General features: G+C 46.9%; 1 protein-coding gene across 1 annotated transcript; it reads left to right on the top strand.

Annotated features, from left to right (window-relative positions):
• Positions 1 to 1,954: 1,954 nt before the first annotated feature.
• On the top strand, positions 1,955 to 26,668 carry gfod1 (glucose-fructose oxidoreductase domain containing 1). The gene is made up of 3 exons (XM_070986524.1): positions 1,955 to 2,788; positions 22,316 to 22,509; positions 22,726 to 26,668. The coding sequence occupies exons 1-3, from the start codon at positions 2,536 to 2,538 to the stop codon at positions 23,464 to 23,466; spliced, it is 1,188 nt and encodes a 395-aa protein (XP_070842625.1). The 5' UTR covers positions 1,955 to 2,535; the 3' UTR covers positions 23,467 to 26,668.

Here is a 26,668-nt window from a genome sequence, read left to right as displayed (position 1 = left end):
TGATGCATGTCGAAACTGTACAAATGTGTGTGTGGGACTGTAATTGAAAGGAAGAGGGAAATGTTTTCACTATTCTCAGTGGCAGCAGAAACAGAGCTACCGGTACGGAGTGAGCACTTTGGTGTAATATCGTCTCGTTGCATTCCCATATTGATTCAAGCTATGACGTTTTCCAGCTACTGAAATGTTGATTCATCCAATCAGCAGGTCAGCAGAGGTCCTGCCGGGTCATTTGGATGTTTTGTGAGAGGGGGAGAAAGAAAATACAAAGTGAAAAAGGGAAAATTAACCAAACTGGCCCCCAAAACAGATCAGCTAAACTGAACTTTTGAATTAAACCAACTGACTGAACTAAACGACACAAGAGTTAAGCGGATGTGGATCGAATTCAGTACTAACCATTGTGGTTTGCGTTGTTTTAATCATTATGAGAAGACCAGTCACATGTGTTGCATGAAGGCTGGATGTCACCAGAAGCAGCAGCTCAGTAACTCACAGCAGGGAAAATAAGATCAATGCAACTTAAAGACGAGAAAAATAGTGTTGATTATACAAAAAACTAAATGTTTGCACTTCTTTGTGTGGTTTAGCAGTTTATATGAAGGTTTCCTGGAACTGAACATGAACATTAATAAGAGAAAAGGCTAAATGAAAGTCAGACATGAGGGTGTGTGAAGTTGATGTTATCACTGTTTTCAGGCTGCTGGTGTGGCTGAGGGTGCAGCCATCGCATCTCGCAATACACTGCAGCTTCAGCGAAGGCTGTAGCTCAAGTTCCCCAAAACACACACTCATCAGTTAGAGTCAAAGCAGAAATAGAGTCACTTCAACTGCCAAATGCATTTTGCATTTATTAGTGCACATATTCATAGTTGAAAGATTATTCTGTCCAGTTACTTCAGGTCATTCTGCACTAAATTAAATGCTGTGGTGAAACACTGAGTGTGGCTGCAGTGTGTGAGGTATCCGCTCTCTGAAGCCCAGAGGAGGATGTGCAGAGGACTGCAGCACACAGTGGGCTCAGCCATGATGAGATTCAAATCCCCTCCTCACTTCAAAGCCTTCTGATTCCTGCTGCAGAATGCAAAGTAACTCAGCTCCGTCACATCTTAAACCTTAAGACAATGATGTCTTTCCCGCTGACAGTTTCTGTCTTGTTGCATCCCGTCAGGCTGTGTTACACGCTTCTATGGAGCGTAAAGGGTGCAGGGTTAGAGCTTCAGCTCCCCGTGCAGCTGAGTGAGTAAAGCTGGACAGCAGAGCCTGGTGCAGGGTTTGTAGGCTGAAGTGGAAGCCTATCAGAGATAAGGATTCTTATGTGTCATGCAGGCAACATTCAACACAAAGAAAAGAGCTGCTGCACATACAGTTCTTCACCAAATATTTTCCTGCAGCTGTCAATACTACAGCTCATAAATGATGAGATAGAGATAATAGAAAGTACAGCAACTGCACTTAAACCTCTCTTGGCACATCATAAGAACATTCTAATGACATAGAATGCAACTTGAATAATGAGTGCTGACAGACTTGCACCGTGACATGAGCTTGGATTTATTTTTTTAAATTAAATGCTCCATACAGCGCGGTTCCCTCAGTGTTACAGCACCTTCACTTCAGTGGACCACCGTGCCTGATTCTGTCCAGGAGCCAAAGGGTTAAACTGGGGAGGAGAGGGCGGCGAGAGCTACGTCAAGTCAAACAAAGAGAGACAGAAAAAGACCGGAGGTGGTTGGCCAAGCAAATCCAGTTTGCTTTACATTTAGCCTTGCTTTTAATGGATGTAATGAAAACAAAATAAATGCAAATTTAATCAAAACTACGTGTCGTGTGTCGCTGTATTTTGACTATATATTCTCTGAGTTTTGTGAGATTTTAATTTCTTTATTATAGGCTTACATCAAACTTTTATTCTGAAAACTCACTACCAATAGCGCTTCCGGTCACTGTCTCTAACTTGACAGCGCAGGTCTGAGCCGCAACATCAATAGCTGCCTTCAGCATAATAACGCTGCTGCCGCTGCTGCGGGATCCTCCGGGGAGCAGACACAAGGCGACGGCGGTGTTTCTGCCAGCGTGCCGTCAGATGAAGCACCTTCCCGGCTCTCTTTTATTTCTTCTCGCTCTATCTGAAGGGAGGGTGCTGCTGGAAAAGGAAGAGCAAGCCTCAGAAGGAGGTGACATGCCCTTCACTGCTTGGCGCAGTCAGTGCGCTGATCGCTGTCAGACTCGGACGAGGTAAAGACCAGAATGGTGCATTTAAATCGCTCTTTTTAACGCTGAGGAAGCCCGGCTCAGTTTTCCAGCTGTTTCTGGATTATTTTCGGAGGAGGATACCGACATTACTCGCCGGAGCGCCGGGAAAATGCAGCACAGCGGGTATTTGACTGCAGGTGGATGGCCAACCTGACGGTCCCCGCCGCCGCTTCCCTCCCGTTCAGCCGCCGCTGCAGTGGCAGCAGGTCTGGCTTCAGCCGGAGCTGTGAAAACAAAGTGAGACCAGAGAGAACCGCATCAGACAAATAAAACCGAGCCATGCTTCCAGGGGTCGGCGTGTTCGGCACCAGCCTGACCACCAGGGTGATTATCCCGCTGCTGAAGAATGAGGGCTTCGCCGTCAAAGCGCTGTGGGGCCGGACGCAGGAGGAGGCGGAGGAGCTGGCCAAGGAGATGAACGTACCGTTTTACACCAACCGGATCGACGACGTGCTGCTGCATCAGGACGTGGATCTGGTCTGCATCAACCTGCCGCCGCCTCTGACGCGGCAGATCGCAGTCAAAACACTGGGTGAGTCCTGCTGCTGCTGCGGCTGCTGGGTGGATGGATGCTGCGGGCCTGGGGGGGGGGGGGGGGGGGGGGGGCGAGCTGACAGACAGGGCACTGGGCCACTTACACCTTCATATGTGAACTCTACTGTCCCGCAGCGGAGCAGACTGTAAGTCCAGTGAATAGGTGTGGCTGAGGGCACATTGATGCTGAGCAGCACCATCTTTTCAGCATCCACCCTTTATTGATGAGGCTGCCCTTCTTGGCTGACTTCTGGGAGGCTGCTGTTGGCCTTTAGGTGGAAGTGCTCGTGAGCAAGGCCCCTGTAGCAGGGGTGTGACACTGCTCATGCATCAGTATGACCCTCACACATAGTGCACGAGCTAAAGGAGGTCATATCTAGGCTGTAGTTTCTCTCTCCTGACACGTCCTCCCTGTGGTGGATTGTGTTACCAGAGGCCTGATTGTCCTCAGCACTGCCACTGAAGAGACAAACGCACAGCAAAACTGAGTTAAATCAGTATTTTTGGACTCCCCCTAAAACAAAGCCCGTGGTCAAACGCTGGACTTGACCTGCGTTAGTGAATCCGAAGCCCAAGAGAAGAGGCCTGAATGCAGGAGGAGACAGACGCACAAAGAGAGGTTGTTCTAGTTTAAATCTGGAGCAGTGCGGCTTATTTTGGAGATCGCGTTCGGGAGCTGCTGTGAAAGAATGGTGGCAAGGACCGCTGAGCTGCGCTCCACACAGGCTTTATTTACCCCACAGTTTGGCAGCGGAGCTCAGCTGGCAGGAGGCTCTAATAGGTCAGGTTTGTGACTGAAAAACAAAAGATGCTCAGCCTCCACGGGGGAACCGGATCCTACCTGGAAACACGTTGGATCTTAGCCGCAGAATTGCTGATAATTGTGAGAATATTTTTCTAAAACAGATAGCCCGCTGAGGGTTATTACATTCACATCCTTTCATAGAGAGTGTGTGATCAACAGTTCATGTCACTCGCCACAGTCCTGGGAAGCAGCAGTGTGTGTGAGAGATGGAGGGCAGATCTGTGTGAGCTGAAGAGCTGAATGTCATGGAGTGTCAGCGGACCTTGTGACATATAACCTGATTGTGATGGTCATAAATTACAACTTTTCCTCATGACCAGTGTGTTGTTTGAATTAAAAAGGTCACGCGCCTCCGTGGGCTGTAATCTGAATCTGAACTGGGTGTGTTCCACATGTTGGCGTGGCCGGAGAGGTGTGCAGAAAGCAGCCTGTGCGTCCCACCTCTGCCTCGGCATCCCAGCATGCAGATAAGGCCTTTGTGGCTCCTTTCACTCTCACACTGCCGCCTTGTTTGCCCGCTGGCTTCAGGAAATTCAGTGCAGCGGCAGCATGAGCGGACAAGAGGGACAGGCCTGTGCAGCAGACTGTTTGTTTCTACCCTGACTGCACTAATGTCAATACATGGACGCACTAAATCACAGGCTACATGCTAACACACACACACACACACACACACACACACACACACACACACACACACACACACACACACACACACACTGAGTCTCTTTGAGTTGATTGGGAAATAAATCATCCTTCGTCATGCATGTGGCAGTGTCTGTGAAGTTCAAATGTCCGTATCAAAGTTGCACAAGCCAGCTGATCCTGAGCCAGAATCGCTAATCATATCCCAGCGCGCTTGACTCAGCCTGCACAGCAGCCACTGCGAGCTTGTCAATGGCCATTCTTCCTCTCTTTCCTCTCTGCTCGTTTCCTCGCCGCTTCATTGTTCCTTCCCACCCACCCCTCTTCCTCAGCCGCCCAGCCAAGTCTGGGTCCGGCCCTGCCAGCTTTCTGTAAGTGTTTGCAAATTCTGTTGAACCTGGGTTTGATGATCAGACAAAGCCAGTGCATGCACATATGCCTGTGGATGCATCTATTACCTGGATAAGTGGTTGACATGTCCAGGTTTGCTACTCTAAATGCTAGTGTGAATGCAAACATGACTAAAGCTAATATGAACCTGTATCTTCTGCAGCGTCAGACAGAGCAGTTGATGTTTTCTGCGTTGACCTTTGAGGAGAACACAGATGTCTGCTGCTCTCAGTTAGCGTGTAATAAAATGAAGTCCAGTGGACACAAGGCGACGTGAAACATCTGTTTTATCAGTGTCAGCTGATGCCACTGCTGAAGTTTTCCCCCGTTTGACGTCGGCCAATTTGTTGCATCACTGCTGTGCATGACATCGCCAATAAACTCTTACGCAACCGGTGATTGGTCACTGAGCAGATTGGCCAGCTGTGTGAGAATGAAAAGTCACTTCCTCTTGTGTGGTGGGTGTGTGAGCTGATAGTAATCTGCCTGTGGCGGCCTCACTGCTGAGCTCATGAGCTCAGTTGATAAGTGTGATCGGACTCCGTCGACGCAGGAATGTGAACTCTGGCGTCGGAGACGTTCGTTCGGCGCAGAGCTTCCTGCAGGGTTAGCCTGAATAGAGATGTCAGATGACTAAAGAATGGATGACATAATGCTGACATTAAGCACAGGGACGCAGAGGAACATGGAAAAACACTGGCACAAGTCACCACATCCCCTCAGTCCAGCAGACTCAGTGTCAGCGCGGCAAACCAGTCGGTCTTGTCGAGCCGCATCTCGTTTTTGTCTCCTTTCTCTTTCTTACTACGACGGCATTCCTGAGGCGTCTGATGTCGCTCAGGCTTTCTCCGTGCGTTGGGAAGGCGGTGGCAGCAGCGGGAAGCTCACACTGTCTGCTCCTGCACACACACACACACACACACACACACACACACACACACACACACTCGCAGCGCTCTGCTTTCAAAGCCAGACTCGTGTGAGCCTGCAGCATTTCTTGGCCACCGGCTTGTGAAAGAGTGATTTCTTAAAGCAGAGGAGATTGAGGCTTCTATTGGAATACATTAGCATTTCCAATATAGTGTAGCCTGGGGAGTTCAAACCGGCTGTGTGTGTGTGTGTGTGTGTGTGTGTGTGTGTGTGTGTGTGTGTGTGTGTGTGTGTGTGTGTGTGTGTGTGTGTGTGTGTGTGTGTGTCAGAGACTTATGTAAGATACATGTCAGTATGGTAGATTGTCTCTCATGAAGTGTTGCAGTAGAAACATATTAAATGTGGACAATAAGAAGGCTGCAGGCCCAGTTTCTCCTCTGCAACGTTCACAGTATAGTTTCTGTTTATAGGCATCATTCAGAAGGTGTGAAAAGGCTCTCAGGTGTCACAATATAAGAATAAATCCAGCTTTAGTGCTTGAGAATAACATAAAATTCTAACTCAAGGTCCACTCTCTCGCCTTTTATACAGCTTTCAGCCACACCTTATAGTCTGCCTCAGTAGGCGGAGTTTCAGTTTTTCATCACATTGTCAAATATTTGATCTGTGAAATATCTGAACATCATTGAACGCCCCTCAGACTGCTTGTCTAATAGGGAGGGTTTCATATTTTTGCCTGATTTAAGGCTTTTAAGGCTCTTATTTTGGCGATTTTCGTCCTGCTGTGTGTGGCTGGGCCAGCAGCATGTGTGTGCGTGCATGCGTGCGTGCGCGCGCGTGTGTGTATGTGGGCCAGATGCTGAGAAGGAATCGGAGAGCTGAACTGAAATGTAACACGAGCAGCAGTTTCAGGTGCGCTTTCTGTCCCTTTGTGCACTTTTGTTTTGACGGTGGGAACAGGAAGTGGTGCGAGGGGAGCCCCTCAGCCCAGCTCAGCTCGGAGAGTTCAGCGGTGATGAGCAATAGGCCTGGAAGCGGATCTTTTTATAGCAGTGAACGTCACTTCATGACATTTGTGTAAAGTCCCCTTCATCACTCGCTTCCACGATTTTATGAGATTGTGAAATCAAACAAATTCTGTTCTTACGTAAAGTTCACATGTAGCACAAATGATTTGTTTCATGGTCATTTCATCTCTCTAGACCAGACACACGCACACGCACACACTCCCTCTTCCTCAAACCTTTTTAAAGTGAGTCCAGACTGAATGGGCTCTCTCTGTCGTCTCAGTGATAGAAGCTATCAGGTATCATCGCGGCTGCTGGGCTGCGCACTCAGACGCTTGCTCACCCCCCGCCGACGGGTCCAGACTGCTGTCTAAGAATAGCATCTAATGCTCATCACACTCCAATAATGTTTTGAAGCAAAGTAGATGGCTGACCCATCCACCATTGCTTCATCACATGCCCCCTTAAAGCTGCGCTTATTGATATTTTTAGAGGAATAACGGGTCAGATGAGGGTACTGTGTCAGGGGGAGGATTATCACCTGACTCTGCAGCTCCCGCCAGCTCTAACACAGTCACACAATAGGTTATTTCCAGCTTATTCAGCCACTAACTTGGTCATTTCACACAAAAGACAATATCAAAGTGGTGCCAGTGTGCATTCGATGGCGCTGAGAAGATGGATTCAGGTGTCAGATGCTCTGATGGTTTCTCACTGTGACTTTATCCTCACAGCTCAGCCGTCATGGAAACTTTGAATTAGGTTATGACACCCGGTGCCTTCCCTCCACCCTCACTGCAACCTCCTGTGATAAAGTGTCACATGTCCACATCAGGCGGAGCATCCCAGGCACAAACAGCATATGACGTCTGTGCTGTTTTTGTATTTACACACACTGAATCGCAGCGATGGTTCATCACCATCACCGTGATGAGCAGGCACCTGCTCTGATGCCCCCCCCCCCCCCCCCCCAAAAGCCAAAGAGCTATTTATACTGTGACTGCAAAGGGCAGGCAGGCATCATCATAAATGCATGTTCCCACCACAGAGGCTCTTATGCAATGACCGGTGATGAGCTCTTTGGCAGCCTACTCAACTTTTTTAAAGGGGTAGGACACCCAAAATGTATCGATTGTGTAATAATAAATGCTTTTGTTCAGCCCGTTTTCTTCGGCGGGACTTCTCTTGTGTTCATCGGTGTGATGGATTAGGGCCTGTGGCTGGAGCTCGGAGCAGGTTTGGTCCACACAGACTGAGTCAGCCAGGAGAATGCCACGATTGGAGGTACGCTGCCATTCCCAGGCCTCCTTTCTCAGTGTCAACGCTTGTTCTGTGAGTTTCCCACTTGCCCACATTCATGTTCTCCTGCACGTCCATTAGCATGCTAATGACGGCCTGGGAGTGTGTGTGTGTGTGAATGAGCGTGGAAGGGCCGGGGAGACGACGAGGAGCGGTGAGGAAGAATGGCGGGGAGAGCGCTCGTCTTCCTGTGAAGTTGCCTTTGTGTGCGGGATGAATGGCTGGATGGGGGAGGCTCTTTCAGCCCGCCGACACGCTGCGCTGACAAGTGAGCATTCCTGAAGGAGACGACCTCCCCATCCCCGCCCCCTCAAAGTGATGCCTTTCTCCCGCATGGACCCATGAGGAACTGTTGTGTGGCGGTGAACTCAGGGTGCAGGCTTTGGATGAGGAATCGCATTGTGTTGTTAAATCCAGGGGCGAGAGAGAGGGCGAGCGGAATTATTCCCATTAGATATAATGGACTGGAAGCAGAGGGATGGCTGCCCTGTGGAGGACTTTGTTCTGAGCCTTTTTGCCTTTATTTTGATGGTGGACGTACAGAGGTGACAGGAAATGAGAGGAGAATGGGCGACATGTCTCCAGCTAGACTTGATGCGGGGACAATTACATGGCCGGTGTTTTAAAACCTCTGGGCTAAGATGTGACATATGATCATATCTGATACGGACATACAGATGAGTGAAAACCATTATAGTGAGTTAATGCTCACCCACATACTCAACGTCTCTGTCCTGAGCGGCAAGGACAAAGACAGAGCTCCTCTGAGTGATAGTGAAACGTTCCAGCTTCACTTTCATTCACAGTCAGACGGTCCCGGCTACTTCCTGACGACCTACGTACGTCGAGCTATGATTGATCGGGGTGTGATACGCAGCATGTCTCTCACCCAAGTCGAGGCAAGAAGTTATGACTCTGCGGTTGCCTCAGCTGCCAGCAAAGGCTGAGATCTGGATGCACATCGTTCACGTGCTCTGAGTGGTAGTAGTATTGGCACTTTTCAGCTTTGTTGCTGTTATTCGTCAGTGTAGCTGTTACATCATGTTCTGACCTGCAGCTGGGTTGACTTTTATGCTTAATGCTTTTCCACCTTAAAATGCTTCACTGATGAGACTGTTAGAGCACACCCACTTACTGTGCCTGTGTGTGTGTGTGTGTGTGTGTGTGTGTGTGTGTGTGTGTGTGTGTGTGTGTGTGTGTGTGTGTGTGTGTGTGTGTGTGTGTGTGTGTGTGAAGCTGACTGGGCTAACTTTGGCATGCCATAACAAAGATACCTGCGTAATCAGCTGTGCTATTGGGAAATCACTTGAGAAATAATTTCATCTTGCACAAACACACGAGCTGGTGTGTGTTTCCCTCCACCGCTGCACTCTTCTGATCATTTCCTGCAGCGCGTTACAGACTGGTGCTCGCTGTGTCGTGAACTCTATCTGCCTCTTTATTTTCTCCTCTCAGCTCGTCCTGTGTATTCCCAAGGTGAAGCCGTCCCATTATGGGCTTGCTCAGACGTCCTTTATGTGCCGGTGTTCGGGAATAGGCCTGCCTGTGTTTCTTAATTGGCCGTCGGGGACTGAGGACAAGAGGCAGCTGCAGATCTGAGAGCAGGGAGGCGACGCTACTGTCAGTTAGGGCCTCTCATCGAGTGGCCCCGCTCGTCCTCTGGCACTGACACTGTTAGCGCAGTGTGTTCGAGGCCTTTTCTTTCACATGTTAATACTTTGCCTTGGGTGTGAATGATGAGAAACAGAATCATTTTATATAGAAATGAATTCATAGACTCAGTGCAGATTAAAGAGGTGTACAGCTTTGCAGTCAAACAGCTGCAGCAGGAAGTGATATTTTGGTATACCGCAGTGGTGAAGTGTGTCTTGCTTCCTGTTGTGTGTGCGGTAGGTGGAAACAGAGAATTAGTGTGATAGCTTCTCAGTCGCTAACGACAGGCAGAAATGTAAAGTTTCATTCTTGTCTTTCTCTCTGAGCTCACGTTCAAGACAGTTAAGGACCCCCCTTTCCTCTCCTGTATGCGTCCATTTCTTGAAGATCATCTCTGATCTGACTGAATGGCTCGTTCCTCTTTCCATCCCTCTTAGTTTTCCAGCTTGTTGTTGTGCATGACTCATTCACACTGCAGCGCCGGGCTGAGTTTGTTCTTGCAGCATCCACTGACTGAACTGGCCTGGCAGTTTGTCAGCCACAGGGATATAATCAGGAAGACCAACAGCCGGGAAACAGGTGCATCTCCCCATAGAAATGGATGACGAAGAGGAAGCAGCCAGCTCAGCATCTACACTTGGTTAGCTTAGCATAAAGACTGGTGGCAGGAGGGAAAACACTTAGCAACGCTGCACATGTTCGCTAACATGTTGTACCAGGTTTGATCAACACATACAGTAATGCAGATGGAAATACAGTAGAATTTGTGTTTTGTTTTATTAGTTTTTCTTTTTTTGGGGGGTGGGGGTGTTGCTCGGTGACCATCATCTGCTGCAGTGATTTGTGCACAGCTTCCCAGAGTCATGCCATGGCAGTGATGCTGCGAGGTGTGTTAGCATCGTGCCTGAACAGACAGGGAACCACCTTCAGACACTGTCTGAGCATGTTTCCCAAAATGCTGAATTACTACCAGAGACAGTAGGTCAGTAAAGCCTCTTCAGTCTCCATACAATGCTGCAGCGAGCAGGAACTTGCATTCTAATAACAAATGCGTTTGGAGGTGAGGTAAGAGCATGCAAACATGCACCTGAGGACAGCACAGTGAACGGAACACGCCTCCGTATGAATGAACTGTGCAGATATTATCACGAGAGGCCTAGAAGTGGAGCTGAGGTCGTTTCATACAACAGGGATCCGCTGTCACAGTATGATAATGAACGCTGGGATTAGATCCACATGGACAGATGCAAATAGGGGATTTTGCATATAGTAGAAGACCAGGTTTACTGTATCGAGTCAGGCGGCTGTGCTCTAGTGGAGTTCTTCGAATGACAGATGTCTCATTAGCATGCTTCAGTGACGGCTACAGCACATCTGGATCTGTGAAGAGACCATGATGAGCTCACAGGGCAGCAGGTGACACTCCACCTCACATTATTTGTACCAGCAAGGGCATGCTTGTCTCAGCCCTGCAGAGAAACCCCCGCTCTGTGGACTGTCAGCAGCGTGGACGTGTTTTCTGCTTCTTCGCTGCAGTCGTTGCAGAAGTGCTTTGCATTTTTCACCTTGTTTATCTCCCAGACGAGCCGCGCATGAATGAATCATTGTGTCGGTGCCCTGTTTGCTGTTAGCTCAGCCAAAGTGAGTTATATGCTCCAAAGCAGCCAGGAGACAGCCAGCCTAATCCAATTGTGGCAGCAACAAAATGGCCCAAAAGAAAAGGTATGAAAGGCAGCATTTCAGCTTGTCACGCTGTCTCAAAGGGCAGGAATGTGTCAATAGTCGGCGGAGGTCATACCGGTTGATTTATGTAACAGCATTGTTGATCTCAGCCTCATGTTAGTGATTCACGGCCTCGGACTGCGGGACTGTTATGTGTCACGTCTCAGCAGTCACATTGTGAATGGACTGAAGGTTGTTTATAGAGACGGGAAGCACTGTTTCCCCTCCGCCATGATATCAGCGACCCCAAAGATTTTATTTCACGACACTTCTGTCCGAACGATGTGTGTGAAATTGAGTTTTTTGTGAAATGACAGTGCTGCTTGGACCAGCAGGTGTTCACTGAGTCAAATCGCAAAACACTGCTCCCTCAATCCCTCCATCTTCTCCCCTCCTCCTCCTCTCTCTTCACTGAATTAAAGAGGGAAGTTCATCTGTCTCTGTCCATGGCGGTGAGGTGGATAATAGGGGAGCCTCAGTGGCACACAGCTGTCCAGAGGGAGCGTCCTCGCCTGTGGTCAGCGTCATTCAGCGGCGATGTCTCTATCCTTTAGTCTATGCCTGAAGTCAGCTGGCTGCCTGCGCGCCTCGGGACATTAATGGTTATTAATGAGCAGTTGCCATCTTTTATTACGCTGTCAGCTCAAGGTGCAAGTGTTTATCCTCCCTTTGTTCCTGTCAGTGTTGCTTCTTGAGGGTCTTGTCAACATGCTAAATCGACTGGCTCCTGAAACTTGTTTAATGAAGTTCTGAAGGTGGAATTCCTCTTTATTCTACTCCTCGTGCAGCACGTATGAAGGTTTAATAAGCTTAGGAGTCAACAGCATCACCATCACGTGCGGTGAGTCATGTGCTCCTTATGAGAGCGGGGTGTTCCCAGCTGTGTGCAGGGAAAGCTGCATTACTTTTAAGTGGCCACTGACTATTAGCGCTCTGCTGCTCATTAGCATTCAGAGATTCTTCGCCTTCTTTCACTCCTCGGCAGCCTCGTCTGACACAAAGATGCCCTTCATGGCCCTGCCGCAAGCCACCAGCAGAGCGGGGTCCAGCTCACCTCATGTTTGTTCAAGCCTGATTTTTCTCAAATGACCCAAAACCGAAAGAGCGCCCTTGTTTCCTTTCTTTGTTTCCAGTTTCCTGTTTCCTTTCCTTTCTTAAGAAGAATTAAGAAGAAGAAGAATCCCTTTATTCGTCGCAATTAACACACAACGCACAATGCATGTGTGAAATTCTTTCCCGCTTTTTGACCCATCCATGGTCAGTCCTTCGTCCATGGCAGACCAGGAGAGGTGGGCTGCCAGTCGACTGGCGCCCGGGGACCCAGCTCTTGTTTGTCACCATTCGGTCAGGTGGTGATCTTTTGGTGGTGATTTTTATGGAGGGTACCCCAGGTGAGCACAGGGAGAACATGCAAACTCCACACAGAAAGGCCCTTTTTCCTCGAGCAGCAGGCACTGATGGCATGGTGGAGGACACGCCCCCAGCGCCCACAGTGGGATTTGAACCGGGACCTTCTAGCTGTGAGGCGACAGTGTTACCACTGAGCCACCGAGTTCAGAATCATGGAGAATGTGATGCAGTACGAAGGTGCAGGAGAGATAGTTTGGTTGTGGGCATGAAGTCTCAGTGTGATTCTCTGAATTTTGTGCACCTTAACAACACACAAGAGCTCCAAAAGTGGAAAAAAAAATCCATAATCCACATGAATTCAGCCTCAGATTTGCCTTATTCACCCTAGAAAATAAAAGTTGTATTATCACTCACAGGTTTGAGGTCTAAAGCAAAGTGCTCCCTGATTCACAGAAGAAGAAAGAAAGAAGTCAAACGTGAGTGCGTCCATATTTAAAAAAAATCTATAATTATTTTACAGAACAAACATTGTGTACCTCTCGGTAAAAGAAAATTGATTAAAAAAACTTGTTTTACACATTGGTGAGATGACACAGATCTTATCTCCCATGTCTCTTTTGTAACCTCGGGCGTCTCATACCTGCCAGGTGAGTTTTGGAGCTTCACACATGCAAAGATTCCTACAGTGCAGCGGCTGTAGGCACTTTTCTTTCAGTATATTGATACGATATTGATCCTCATCTATTATTTACAATGCTTAATATCAGGTGCTGTGGCCAAACTCTGCCACCAGAACATTAGCAGCAGTCACGGCGCTGTTACTGCAGGACAAAGAATCACTTACCTTTCTATTATTGATGAGCGCTGGCAGTCTCAGCGGGTGTTGTTCGCTGCAGCTCTCCTCAGACGTCTGATCAGTTTTCCGGCATATTGCTCGAACATCGCAGAGCTCCGTTCATCTTCCCCTCATCGCGGCAGCTTGTAATGGTCTGACATTCATTCTGCGCTGCTAATTAATGAGTTTGGACACGTAGGCAGGAGTGAGCATGGGTAATTTTTGCAAAGCGAGAAGAGCCCACCCCAGCCAATCATTAGTGTGTAAACGAGCTGAACGGCTCTTCAAATCACCTTAATTACGCAGGTACAGGAGCAAAAACAAGAGGTGTGTGTGGACAGTCAATTCTGTGTGACCTTTACCTGACAAAGGCAAATAAAAGCTGCTCTGATAGTAAAATGCAAATGGCAGTGAGAGGGTCTGAGTCTTTGTGAGGAGGCAGACAGCTCTCTCTTTGGCAGCCATGTTTTTTTTTATTATGTGTCTCAGTTGTGTTTCCATGAGAGCTGCGAGGGTAAGCGTGCTGATTACGGTGCTGTGTGTGTGTCAGAGTGATTAGAAAGCAGGGGTAGCGCTTCAGCTCAGCAGTTAATGAGACCCTGGAGAATAACAGGGGGTGCAGGTGGAGGCCTGATCACACGCTGACATGCATTTGCATGTGTAAATAGCAGCAGGTCCATTTTTATGATAGCAAATGTTGTTGTTGCTCCAGTGTGGAATTGCATTTGGCTCCACTTTGCACCATGATCGTTGATCTGGTTGGCTTATCAACATGGCTAATTTGGGTGAACTGACCCTTTAAATATGTTCAAAAATGCCCTATATCATTACCATAGTTTAGAAAACATTACAATCAGCCCTGATCTGATGTTTGATGGGAAAATCTAACTGTGGGGAAAGTGGATCTGGGAAAAGTCATACATAAATGTTTTGATTGCAGCTAACTGCCACTTGCCGTGTGTGTGTGTGCAGACGTCGCAGCCTTCCCAGTGCACGCCCGTCATTAACATGTGCTTATAGTGCACGCATTAAGAAGAATGTGGCCGGGAGCCATTCTTCTGGTTACTACTCATCTCCATGGCAGTCAGCGAGCCACTCTGGTGCAGGGGTTAATGGCAGCACTTAAACACATTTAGGAATGCTAAACTCCCTGCAACTCAGGGGCATTAGCTGGACGGGAAAGCCGGCTGAGTGAGACTAATGCTCGTCATCATTCATAGTTCTGCTGCGTGCTAATGGACCTGAGGCTGCAACACAGACAGTACAGACCCCGACCTGCTGCTGCTTCATCATTCCTGCCAGTGTGTTAGATGTCGTCCATTTGGTTGCTTTTTGTGGCCGAAGACTGTTGAAATGCAAATAAAAACTCAAAACAGCATCAAACCTGGCAGCTTCTGCACTGACTGTCCCTGCATAGCAGCAGAGGGTTGCGCCTTTGCTTTTGCTTCAGCTGCAGGAGAAAGGCAAACATCACCGTGTTCATCTGTGTTCATCCATCACTGCTATCAAGGTTGCTATTCACATGCTAATTTCAGACTGGGAGCGCATGCCGCTAGCACAATAAGGGCAAATTAGTGAGCAGGGAGCTTGTTTTTTCTGATTTACATCCAACCAGGGAGCTATACGCTGATGAGAATGTATAGCGCTCCATGTCTGCCTCTCGTTTCCACCCCCTCCTCTCTTTGTAATTGCTTTAAGCTAAATTTAATTTGCGATAATCAGCAGAAAGATGAGCCTGGCCTGTCTCTCCACATGTCTACCCCTGTGCTATTTTCTACTCTAACACGTACAAGACATCATAGAGCTGATTAAAGCGTAAGCAAGACCATGCAGTAGCATAACCGTAATAGTATCAGCCTGTGTGTGTGTGTGTGTGTGTGTGTGTGTGTGTGTGTTGCTCAGGCTGCTGCATGAACACTGTGTCGGTCAGGTCTTGTGGATGTTTGGACGTCACCTCTGGTTTTTGTTGTTAAGCAGCCCACACAAAGCAGGCCTATTCTGCAAGGATGAGTAAGTGGTGTGTCTTTGTGAGTGCCTCACCTGATTACACCTTTACTGCGTCTATTTGTGTGTGTGTGTGTGTGTGTGTGTGTGTGTGTGTGTGTGTGTGTGTGTGTGTGTGTGTGTGTGTGTGAGATTTGCTGAGCTTTTCCACCTCCACAGGCTTAATAGACCAGGCTAATTACTTTTCCAGTGCTTCGTCGGTGGAGGATGCTTTGTGATATTTCAGGCCCACTCGCCTCCCTTTGTCTGATCACAGCGCTGCCACACACAGTATTATACACTTGTGTAATCATGCACACATCCCTCCATACACACACACACACACACACACACACACACACACACACACACACAGACTCGCTAGAGAGCCACAGACTGTTTTCCAAAGCAGACAGGCAAACAGTTGCGCGACTGAACGCACCGTTAGGCTCTCCCCTTGTATCCACTGGGCTTCTTTGAACCTGTGTGGAAATGTCCGTACAGATTTGTTGTGCATGTGCAGTCATCTCTGGCGGCTAAGAGAGCTCAGCGCGCTGCAACTCCAGAGCGGAGGCAACCACGACTGGCAGCTATTTCATGTGCTGCAATTGCATGGGGGAAAAAAACTTACATAAATGTCTACATGCAGGTGCACTCATATGAAGTGCTTGACATCCCTGAGCCTGCTCAAACACAGCTTGATAATGTGTCGACAGTGTGCCTTCAAATCATTTTCATCAGCGTGTAGGAATGCGAAAAGCTCCTCCCGGACCGGTCTCCTGCTCCTGACCCTCGCCCTGCAGGAGCATGTGCACGGCCATCATGGCAGATGGCTGTTTGTACTGACCAGCTCTGGCTTTTCTATTTGCGGCATCCTTACGTGGAGGGCCTATTGTGTAGGCTGTCGCGATGAACATCCTTCTTCATCCACCTGGTTTTTCCTCTGCGGCGATTTCCAGCTGTTGCTACAGGGCCGCATTAATGAGGGAGCTCAGTTAATTGTGGCACAGAGGTGCCTGAACATTAGTGATTTGTTTCCCAAAGAAAACAGAAGGAATGAGAAATGGTCAGAACTACAGTTTCAGGTCAAGTGTATTGTATCGCAGTTGCAATGGCGTGTTCCCATCCTGCCGTGATGAAATTTGTAACAATAAACAATGAGTAATTACATGCTTCACATGTGAGCTCTGCTGTCAGCCTCGCCCTCGCTTACACCCAACCTGACCTTCCTGCACAGCCGCCACTTCCAGCTTTTCCTTCCTCAGCATTACTGCGCAATCACTGGAGGTGTGGACGCAGGAAATCTCCTGCAGCGACAGCTTCCCTCTGCCATGCATACACCCTCGAAGCGTTATCTTACTCCCTGTGTGTGTGTGTGTGTGTGTGTGTGTGTGTGTGTGTGTGTGTGTGTTTGCAGTGAATATCGGTGTTCAGCGGAATAAACTGGAGCCATGCAGCGAGGCCCGGATGATGCGAGTGGCAGCGAGCCCACTGGAGAGAGTTGGCCTTCGCTCGTAATGATGCAGCTGCTCTCTCTCTGGGCCTTTCTTTGTCTCTGCGTGTCTCTCTCTGTCTGTTTCAGCTCCTTTCTCTGCAACTGCGTGTTTTCAAGAAGAAGTGTAACCTGTTCTTCCTGCTGCTGTCAAAACAAGATGGATAAAAATGTTAAAAAATAGACGCACGTGTCTCCTAAAGGCCCTGAAGTGTGAGCTTATGGAGAGGTTGTTCCCTTTGGTTCAGTTCACAGTTAGTATGCAAGACATCACTGTCATACAACATGTGCCAAGTGAGAAATCAGCCATGGGGCCAGATGCATAGATCTTTGTGTTGAGTCACGACTCCAATGTACTCCATACTGTGTACAAATTATCCCAAATTCATCACATGTACCTGGAAACCATCGTCTGACTAAATCTGCCTTTGCGGTCATTCTACAAATCTGAAAAACTCACTAAAGACAAGCAGTGTTATTAATATGAGATGCCATCTCACGGTATTTTTAATCTCTACCTTATCATATCCACCTCAGGTCAGCTAAAAAACCGAATGTGCACCGTCTCTGCACTATGCATGGACATATTATCACCGTTTCTTTCAAAATAAGAGTTTATGTGTGGGGTGGTGCGTCAAAACATCTGATCTTTGTTTTATTTGCTCAAATTTGTGTTTGTGTCTGTTTGTGTTTTCGCTGGATGAACAGCGCCCTCTGCATGCTCTGTGCTGGAAGCCACCTCCACTATAACAGGCTGCTAATCATTTGTTTGAAAGTTCCTGTACAAGAGCTGATTCTTAATGCAGCGATGATGTTAAAATGCTGCACACGGCACATTTAATGGAGTCAGTGCTGCTCATGCGCTAGCAAATTATAAAGTCTTGAGAAGTGAGATGTTGATGATGTTCCCCTGCTGGGTGTGTTTGTGCCTCCTCACCGTTCACGACAACACACAGCTAAGTTAAGCTGTGTGTTGGATTTGTTTTAAGAGTTTCAGGCCGCGGGTCTGTGAGACGGCAGGATGTGATTTCAGCCTGTGAGCTCAGCTGATTCCCTCTGACAGTTTGCACATCAAAGGCAGCTGAAGGCAAGCAGGCAGCCACCATTTACTGATGCTGAGGGGAGCTTCTTCTAATCTTAGAAAGCAGGGAGTGTTTACATGACCTGTGAGACCTCATGCATGCTGTTTTTCTCCTACTATAAAAAAAAGGATATTACCCAAATATTCCTGACTCCCACTGCGCCAAACTACGCTGTATTTTTAATCAATTTTCTCCTTGTTAACTAGACAGTAATTCTGCCATAATACTTCAGCAGGATCTCTCTGCCCCCCTCCATCTTTAAAGTCTCTTGGTTAGATATGTCCTGTGCATGAATTATTGATGTCAGGGGACTGAGCTGCTGTGCTGGAGTTTTTTCTGCTCCATTACTGATCTCCCACCGGGCCTGGAGCTTTACCTGTGAGTTGAGCTCCACTTTGCCCAGGCTATCAAAGAATTCCTGTATCTGTTTCCCTAACCCCAGCCCCCGGTGTCAGGCTCTGACAGTATAGCTCTATCTGTTAGCACTGGTTTAAATAACATGAGTCTTACTATCAGTGCAGTCAGCATTACTCGGTCATGCAGCTTTTAATGCAGGAAAATCAAGCTGCCAATCTTGATAAAGGCAAAGAAGATGGCAAATCATGCTGTTTGATTGCTACATACAACTGGTCTAAGTCCTATATATTTTGTAAGATTGTTATATATGTATCATATTGTGCACATAAAGCAGGTGACCTGCTGTAGGAAGACAGACTAGAGGCTCCAGAACTGCCACTCTGTCACATGAGAAAGAGCAAAAAGGGAAGTTTCCTCCAAGAATCCATGAAGTGCATCCATAATTCCAGTTGTTGGACCACATTATGGCAAGAATGTTGAAAATTTGTGCAGAATTAGTTGAACTGTCCACTGAATTTCCAGCATCCATCTGTTTTCCACTGCTTATCTGGGTCACGGTTGCTGCAGGCTAAGTAAGGTAGCCTCAGACGTCCACTCCTACAGCTGATTCTGGGTCCGCACCTGGGTTTCCACTGAATGTGTCTGAACCATCTGAAGTCCTTACACTGTGTCATTTAAAGCTGATCTAAACACCCATGCTCAAAAGCAGGATGAAGACCCTGCCATCATAGAGAGGGTGAGACAGGATGGTAGTTATTTGGGTGGATAAAGGCTTACGCTTTCAGAAAATCTTTTTGACATTGGAAAAGTGAAGAAGTAGCCCTATGTACTGCACTTTCTCACCTCCACACACCTCATTTTGGCAGCTCGTATACACAGTCTTGTTCTTTCAGCCACTCCCCAAACTTCATGATAGATCGACTTGTAAATTGAGATCTTCGACTTCCTTTTTCACAGTCTGATATGCGAGCCCCATTATTGCTTATGCTGCAGCAATCAACCTGTCGATCTACTATTTTATCTTACCCTCAATCCTTAACCAGATCTGGGTGAGCACCTCATTCCCAACGCACTCCCAGAGGCTTCAGACTTGGAGGTCCACACTCTCATCCTCACTGTAGTGATGATGACATAGAGAGTAGACGTGCTATCATATGACTTTGCCTCCTAACGTACAACATCCTGTATTATTTGTCTTGTTGGAGCTTTGAGACAATCCGTTCTTCATTTGTGTCAAGTGTTGTCTCATGGGAAGACCTCTGTGTGTGTGTGTGTGTGTGTGTGTGTGTGTGTGTGTGTGTGTGTGTGTGTGTGTGTGTGTGTAGGGAGGGAAAGGTTATGAGAGCATTCTCCCAAATGTCCAAAGTATTGGTCCAGTGTGCGTTTGTCTCCAACTGCAGTAGCTGTGTCTTTACCGCATGCTCAAGTGCATCCATAATCTATTGCTCATGCACACACAATGCATCGTCTCACAGTCTGAGGGAGGCTGTGGCTGAGGAGCTGTCATGACTCAACAGGCTGACCCGTCTAAGCCAGCCTCGACCTTTCAGAGCTTTGTACGTGACAAGCGGAAGGTCATTGCTGATCTGAAGAGGAGCTGTTTATATCTCTGTAAAGGTGACACCCAGAGGTGACGGGTCAGTGCAGTAAAGCCTTGAGTTCCATTATCTCTGACTTTAGTGTCATATAGCTTCGATCCTTTTGAACCTTGCCGAAGAGACTTGCGTGTGTGTGTGTGTGTTTTGGCCAGATCATGAAGAGAATAGCTGTGGGTGAAATCAAGTGAAATCTGCCTCCAGGCATCTTTAGTAACTAGCCAAGCTATTGTTCTGTAAAGACATTGAGCTCAGTATGAGTGCCAAAAGAATCAGTGGAGAGCATTTAGCATTTACCCAGAAGGGCCTTACCCTGGTCAGTGCATCTTTCCCCTGTCTGTTTGGGGATGTTCCTGCCAAAAAGAAGGGGCTGGGGGTGCACTGTTGTTGCTTGGCTTTGTGTGTCTGCAGGGGTTGAGTGTGGGTGGGGACTCCCATGGCGCTCCTCAGAACTGGGTCAGAGGGATTAATTTCCTGGCCTGGCCAATGGAAGCTAATGGCAGATTAGCATGGGAAGTTTCACTTCCAAAGCAGCCCCTCCACCCTCAAACAGGACTGGAAGTGAAGCGGCATGCTGCTTTTCACACTCCAGGGCCTTGAGGAATGTGTGTGTAGAGTGATGCTGCTGTACTGCAAATACATGTACTTATTGCCTGATTCCCTGCTGACCATCAGAGGACATTGTGAGCTAACAGCGGCCAAAGTGGCCAAAAGAACATCTAGATGGAACAAAATAAATCCTTCAGCAGTAATAACATTACACTGCGAGAGGTTTAGCTGACCAAAATCTTCCTCTTCAGTCCTGTGTTTTCAGACTTGGATTACAGGACTATGCAACGTGTGAAAGAATAAATAACACATTCTTCGTCTTACAAATAAAAAGATGGATTTAAAAGCTATACAATGCACCCTTGCTTAATTCAGTCATTTCCCTGCTTCAGCCTCATTGATTTGGTGTGACCAGTTGCTCATGGTGGCGAAACCTTCTGCCTCACAGAACCAAAGCAAACGCATTGACAGCAGCTCAGGTAAAGCCTAAATGTGAATTTGTGTGACTATAGTCCCAAGCATTCAACCTCAGTGTAGATATTCAGTCAGTTTGCTGACTGTTCTCTTCTTGTGCTACCATTATATTGTATTTTAGCATTTACCTGTCCTGTCAATGCTACTTGTGGCCGCTTGCTTCAGGCATCACTCTCAGAAACATGTTGTTTTGGAGAAAATCCACCACTGCGCACAGCTGGGATGCATAGTAGCATGTCTCCAGCAGCACTGGCAGTGATTCAGAGTGTGCTCATGCTTCAGAGTTGTAGAAGCAGTAATGAACCTGTCTATGCGATATTAACACATTTTTACATTTTTCATATTATACTCCTTCCTTTTGAAGATTATAAAAATTGCTGAATTTTGGAAATTGTGATGGGCATTTTCAGTGTATTCTGACAATCCAGAGCTTGATTGATTCAAAATAAGCAACAGATAAATCAATAATGGAAAAGATCTAATCCAAAGGAACAGGCTATGTTACCGTGACATCGGAGGGCCGGGTTCAAATCCAGTTAATGATCTGTTTTGGATGCCATTCGCTGGCTCCCGTCTGGCTCCTTCCATTCGACTGTCCAGTAAAAAGGAAATGCCAAACCAGAATAGTGTTTCTGTCTGCCTCTCTTCACATTATTGTCCGTCTTCTTGCTGTTGTGTTTGGGTGTTGCTGGCACCAGCGGACCGTTTAACGTGCTGGAAGTGATTTTAATTAGGTTTCACACTGTGTCTACCGGCTCCTTCTCCATCTCTCCTGCACCGTCTGTGCTCATCCTTTTATCAGCCTTCCATCAGGCCTCCTCTCATCTGTGAAGTCTATGTACTGCGACATCTTGCTCGCCCGACACCGTTAAAGCCCTTCTAAATTAAATTCAGGGGTCTAGATTTTGTCCTTGCCAGATTTAGCATTCTTGTTATTGTTTTATGGTTCTGTGTTTGGATTGTGGAAATAGATCTGAATGTTAGCACTGATCTGCAGTCAGGAGTCTCCCTCATATTCTATGACTGTCTAAAAAGGATTTGCAGAGAGCATGTTCTTTGCATTAGCCTGTGGACATTATCCAGTCCATAAATGTTTTATGCTTTGGTGTGTGTGTGTTCTTTTTGTAGGAACCCCCTTTCTAAGTTCTCTTGACTCAGCTACTCTCAGTTGCCACATTTTGCAGCTCTGCATTGTTTCTTCAGGGGATGTTTTCGTGCTCAAGAGGGTATTATGTCTGCAAGTGTTGCTAAGACTGAACACTCTCTCACCCTCTCTTGTTTTCCACCTCCTGTCCTCCTCCTCTTCATCTTTACATTGACAGTAAAGAAGGAAGCAAGACTGTCAAAACAAAATCATACAGCAAAACAGTGAAGGTCGCTTGACTCATTCCCAACGGTCTCTCCTCTCTTTCACAAGGTATTGGAAAGAACGTCATCTGTGACCGGACAGCAACGCCTCTGGATGCCTTCCGAATGATGTCAGCAGCCCAGTACTACCCCAAGTTGCTGAGCATTATGGGAAATGTGCTACGGTTCTTGCCGGCCTTTGTTCGGATGAAGGAGTTGTTGGAAGAAGGGTACATCGGGGAGCTTCTGGTGTGTGAGGCCCAGGTATGACAAAAACTGTACATGCTATTTATAATAATGACAGCAATGGAATAGTTTTTTTGATGTTAGAGGTAGAGCTGCACCCACACAGCTGGCAAGGAGGCAGTGTCTGGCTTAAAGGCACATTAGCAGCACTATTTCATTTTGTTGTTCTTAGCTGTCCTGAGCTAATGCAGTATCAGAAAAATCTTGCCACAATTTGTCCTCTTTGCCCTAAAGGTCCACAGTGGTAGTCTCCTGGGGAAGAAATACAACTGGAGCTGTGATGACCTAATGGGAGGTGGTGGTCTGCATTCTGTGGGCAGTTACATCATCGACCTGCTTACGTTTCTGACTGGTCAGCGTGCAGCAAAAGTCCATGGCTTCCTCAAGACCTTCGTCAAACAAACAGATCACATCCGGGGCATCCGCCAGATCACCAGTGATGACTTCTGCACGTTCCAGATGGTACTGGAGGGAGGCGCCTGCTGCACCGTCACGCTCAACTTCAACGTGCCTGGAGAGTTTCGGCAGGAGGTGATCGTCGTGGGTACGGTCGGCAGGTTAACGGTCATGGGGACGGACCTCTACGGACAGAAGAACAGCGGGGGCGGAGCAAGCGGGGGAGGTCCGGAACTCTTGCTCAAAGACACCACGCCTCTTGAGAAGGCCTCCTTGCCGGAGAAGGCCTTCAGTGACATACCATCCCCGTACCTCATCGGAACGATCCGCATGATCCAGGCTGTGCGGCAGGCCTTTCAGGATCAAGACGACAGGAGGACGTGGGACGGCAGGCCTCTGACAATGGCCGCTACCTTTGAGGACTGTCTTTACGCTCTTTGTGTGGTGGATACCATCAAGAAATCCAACCAGTGTGGAGAATGGCAGAACATTGTGGTGATGACGGAGGAACCGGAGATCAGCCCAGCCTATTTGATTAGCGAAGCCATGCGGCGGAGTAGGATGTCACTCTACTGTTAACATCCAGCTGATGTGCTGACCCCTTTAAAATAGCTGAACGCCAGTGTTACCTTAAGAACTGGAGGTGGCACCGCAAAAGGCCTTGTTATTGTTGGAACTTTATTCATACAGCTACCAGGCTCAGTTCTTGAAGGTCGTCACCGGTTCATTTTAATACTGTCAATGTGTATTGTTACTGTTACAGACAGAGAGGTTACACCACTATGATACAGAGAGTTATTGATTCCTGATGCCCTGCCGAGCGTTAAAGGAAAAGCAATGTGATCAATAATCAAACCTTTATTTATAAGGAAGCCTTTCCTGTTTCTTCCCCTTTTGACAGAAGACTTTGAGTCCTTCCAGGGCGCTGCACCTGTAAATCAAACTGATTCATAAAACAGAAAGATATAGTCCTACAGCAGAGGCAGATCAGGGAGTGAAACTAAAGCTATCGCGTTCTGCTTGACCATAATGCTATTGAATCGAGCCTCTCATCTCAGCTTCTCTTCTGTATGACTGGGTCTGGAATACACTGTGGGTCCAAACGAGGACAGCCAAGGAAGAACGTTAAAACTGTGCCGCTGTATTGTCGCTATGATCTGAAGTACTTGTTCGTTTTACCAGGTGAATGTTAAAAAAAAAAAAATCTATGTGCTTGATAGCTTCAGTCTCTGTCTGCTCTATAGGCTTCCTTTATATGTGTGAAACAAGAGAAAAAAGAAATCAATAGTTTGGCTGGTGGGTTTCTCAGAGGGGTTTACCCTCTGTATGTGTATGCAATACGCCTTTATGCAGTTACAGTAGCTCTGCACCAGTTTGCAAGTTCTGTATGAGTGGCCAGTACAGAGATGCTTTGTTATTCTCCTTATTTATTTCATGCTTTTCTACTGTCATGAAGCATGGTTATGAAATACATAGAATTCTGTGTGTTGTGTGCGGATCTGTACTGAGCCTGAAGTGTGGGTAGTAATAAAGTATGCTGAGCAATGTGGGGGTTTTATCCTGATATTGCAATCCCATGGGTCAGACTTGCATCAAGCTACCATGTTATGGCACTAAAGCCTGTTTTATAAAGCTTCTTTAGCATGCACTGTGAAATGCAGGTTTGTCAGTATGCTCCACATGCTCGTTCAGCTTAGACCCACACCTGCAGTAAGACTGGACGCTTGCAGCCAGTTAGCTGTGCAGCACAGTGTGGGAGATAGTGGAATAGATGAGCAATTCTTGATAGAGGTGATAAAGGTTAAGGCTGGTGTTATTCTGTGTTTTTTTCATGTCAGTAAATGTCACGAAAAGACCAAAACCAACAAGCGTTAATCCATCTCTCAAGACTGACTACTCTGTCTGTGGCACTCAGTCCCAAGCCCATTGACTCCTATTGAGGATGTGAATTTTAAAGCTGCACCAGTCAGAATGTTTTTATTAGCAACAGCTCAGCTGACAACGTTAAATGTGAAAGGTGCTGCTCGTAACGATGACTCCACAAAGAACCATCACCTGACTCTGCAGTTTCTCTCAATTCTAGCATAGCATTTTAACATATTGCAGCTCTTGTTTTGGTTTCATGGCCCACGACTTTGCTGTTTTGGTTGAGTCTCACTGCTCTCATCCAGCTCTATTGCAGCCGCATCAAGCAGCTGTGTCTGCGAAAAAGGTCTGATACACCCTAAGTATGCTATGTTACAGCACCAAAGACAGAAAGAAATTAGCGATTAGCCGGTAAACTTTCTGGAGTATTTAGCAGCTAAAGAGGCAGATATCACAGACCTGAAAGACAATGAATATTGGACTTACACATCTGTTGCTCCATGTCTGCTGGATGTGGAAATTGGCAAATTTCCGCTAACATGTTAGCTTTTAATACAGGTAATAAATATATAGCTTTAATTTTTTTAAAAACAGCTGGGCATCGTAATATTTAGCTGATATTAACAGGAGTGAATGGAGCATTTACTGGGGACTATTTTCAGCAGTTGACTAACCCACATGTGGTGCTGTAGTGGACAAAATATAGAATATCACCACCCTTAAGACACAATTTACATGCATTATGCACGCAGCTGGCCTTAAGAACTTCAGTGCAACACGACTCCAACCGCTCGTTTTGCTTTACGATCCATCAATCCTTTAAGAAAGCTGTCAAATAGTATGTGCAAACTTTGCAAATACAGTTCGACTCCAGGTTTGGTGTCACTCAACGCAGGTGAAAGAACTGACCTACAAGCCAAAAGATTGATTTTTTTTGATGCATCTCTGTTCCCCTGTGCGGTTTCAACTTCTCAAACTGTGCTGAAATACTATCTATGTAACGACTACTGAAAATGTACATACGGAAATATTATAAAGCAACAATACGCGTTTGTTTAAAGAAATAAACAAGTACTGTACGTATTTTATTTGTAAAAACCAAGGAACTGGAACATGTTTGGATGAGTGTTAAGGTATTTATTCTTTGTTTTTGCTGTTGACGTTTTGTGGACTGACCTGCAGCGCATTTGGGAGATTAACAGCAGACTGAGGCCTTGGAGCGTTCAGCTTCTTATTGTTCCCTATTGATGAATTATTGACCAAAATGCTCCTCTTTTAACACTGTTATGAAAAGCTTTATGTTTGCTCCTAAAAGGCATCATAAATCATCACAGTCCTAATCCAGCATCCACTCTGATCATCAGCTGTAACAGCTCATAGTATTGGTAATAGTGATGTCTGACCCTTTTATTGTTCAGTGTTTTGATTGAATGAATGAGTCACAGTGTGGTTTGCTGGGGTCAGGCCACATTACAGCCCATGCTGTGCTCAGACCAGCTACCTTTGTAACACTTCCTGAAGTTACAAATATTAGTCCAACACTGATAAGCCATCAGTCTGTAATGTCTTATTCAAAATATTCATGCCTCATTGAAATTCCCTTTTCTTGTTTACTTCAAGGCGCCTGAAGATTTGTGAGTAAGGAGGCCTGAATTAATGACATCACTTAAACTTGAATAAAAGTCTAAGCCACCTCAGTCAGAGGGCACTAAGCAGACAAAGGATAGGCAGGTACTGTGTGTGAGAGAGGAAGGAAAGAAGGATCCAAATCACAGCTCCTACATTTGCTCGTCACAAGGTGTTCTTTCCCTCTGATTTGTGGCTCTGTGCTGGAATAGTCTCAGCGGTTGAGTCCCGTTGAGTCTGAATGTAAATGATCTTGCACTCGTTAACTGATAGACATGTACAGGGACTC

The sequence above is a fragment of the Chaetodon trifascialis genome, chromosome 18, assembly GCF_039877785.1.
Source record: "Chaetodon trifascialis isolate fChaTrf1 chromosome 18, fChaTrf1.hap1, whole genome shotgun sequence".
NCBI classification, from domain to species: domain Eukaryota; kingdom Metazoa; phylum Chordata; class Actinopteri; order Chaetodontiformes; family Chaetodontidae; genus Chaetodon; species Chaetodon trifascialis.
The sequence above is the reverse complement of the archived record's forward strand: the minus strand, read 5'-3'. Positions and strand labels throughout refer to the sequence as shown.

Coding starts and splice junctions, on each gene's coding strand:
- gfod1 (XM_070986524.1), top strand. CDS start 2,536: ATGCTTCCAGGGGTCGGCGTGTTCGGCACCAGCCTGACCACCAGGGTG. Junction 2,789..22,315: donor GATCGCAGTCAAAACACTGG/GTGAGTCCTGCT, acceptor CTCTTTCACAAG/GTATTGGAAAGAACGTCATC. Junction 22,510..22,725: donor TTCTGGTGTGTGAGGCCCAG/GTATGACAAAAA, acceptor TTTGCCCTAAAG/GTCCACAGTGGTAGTCTCCT.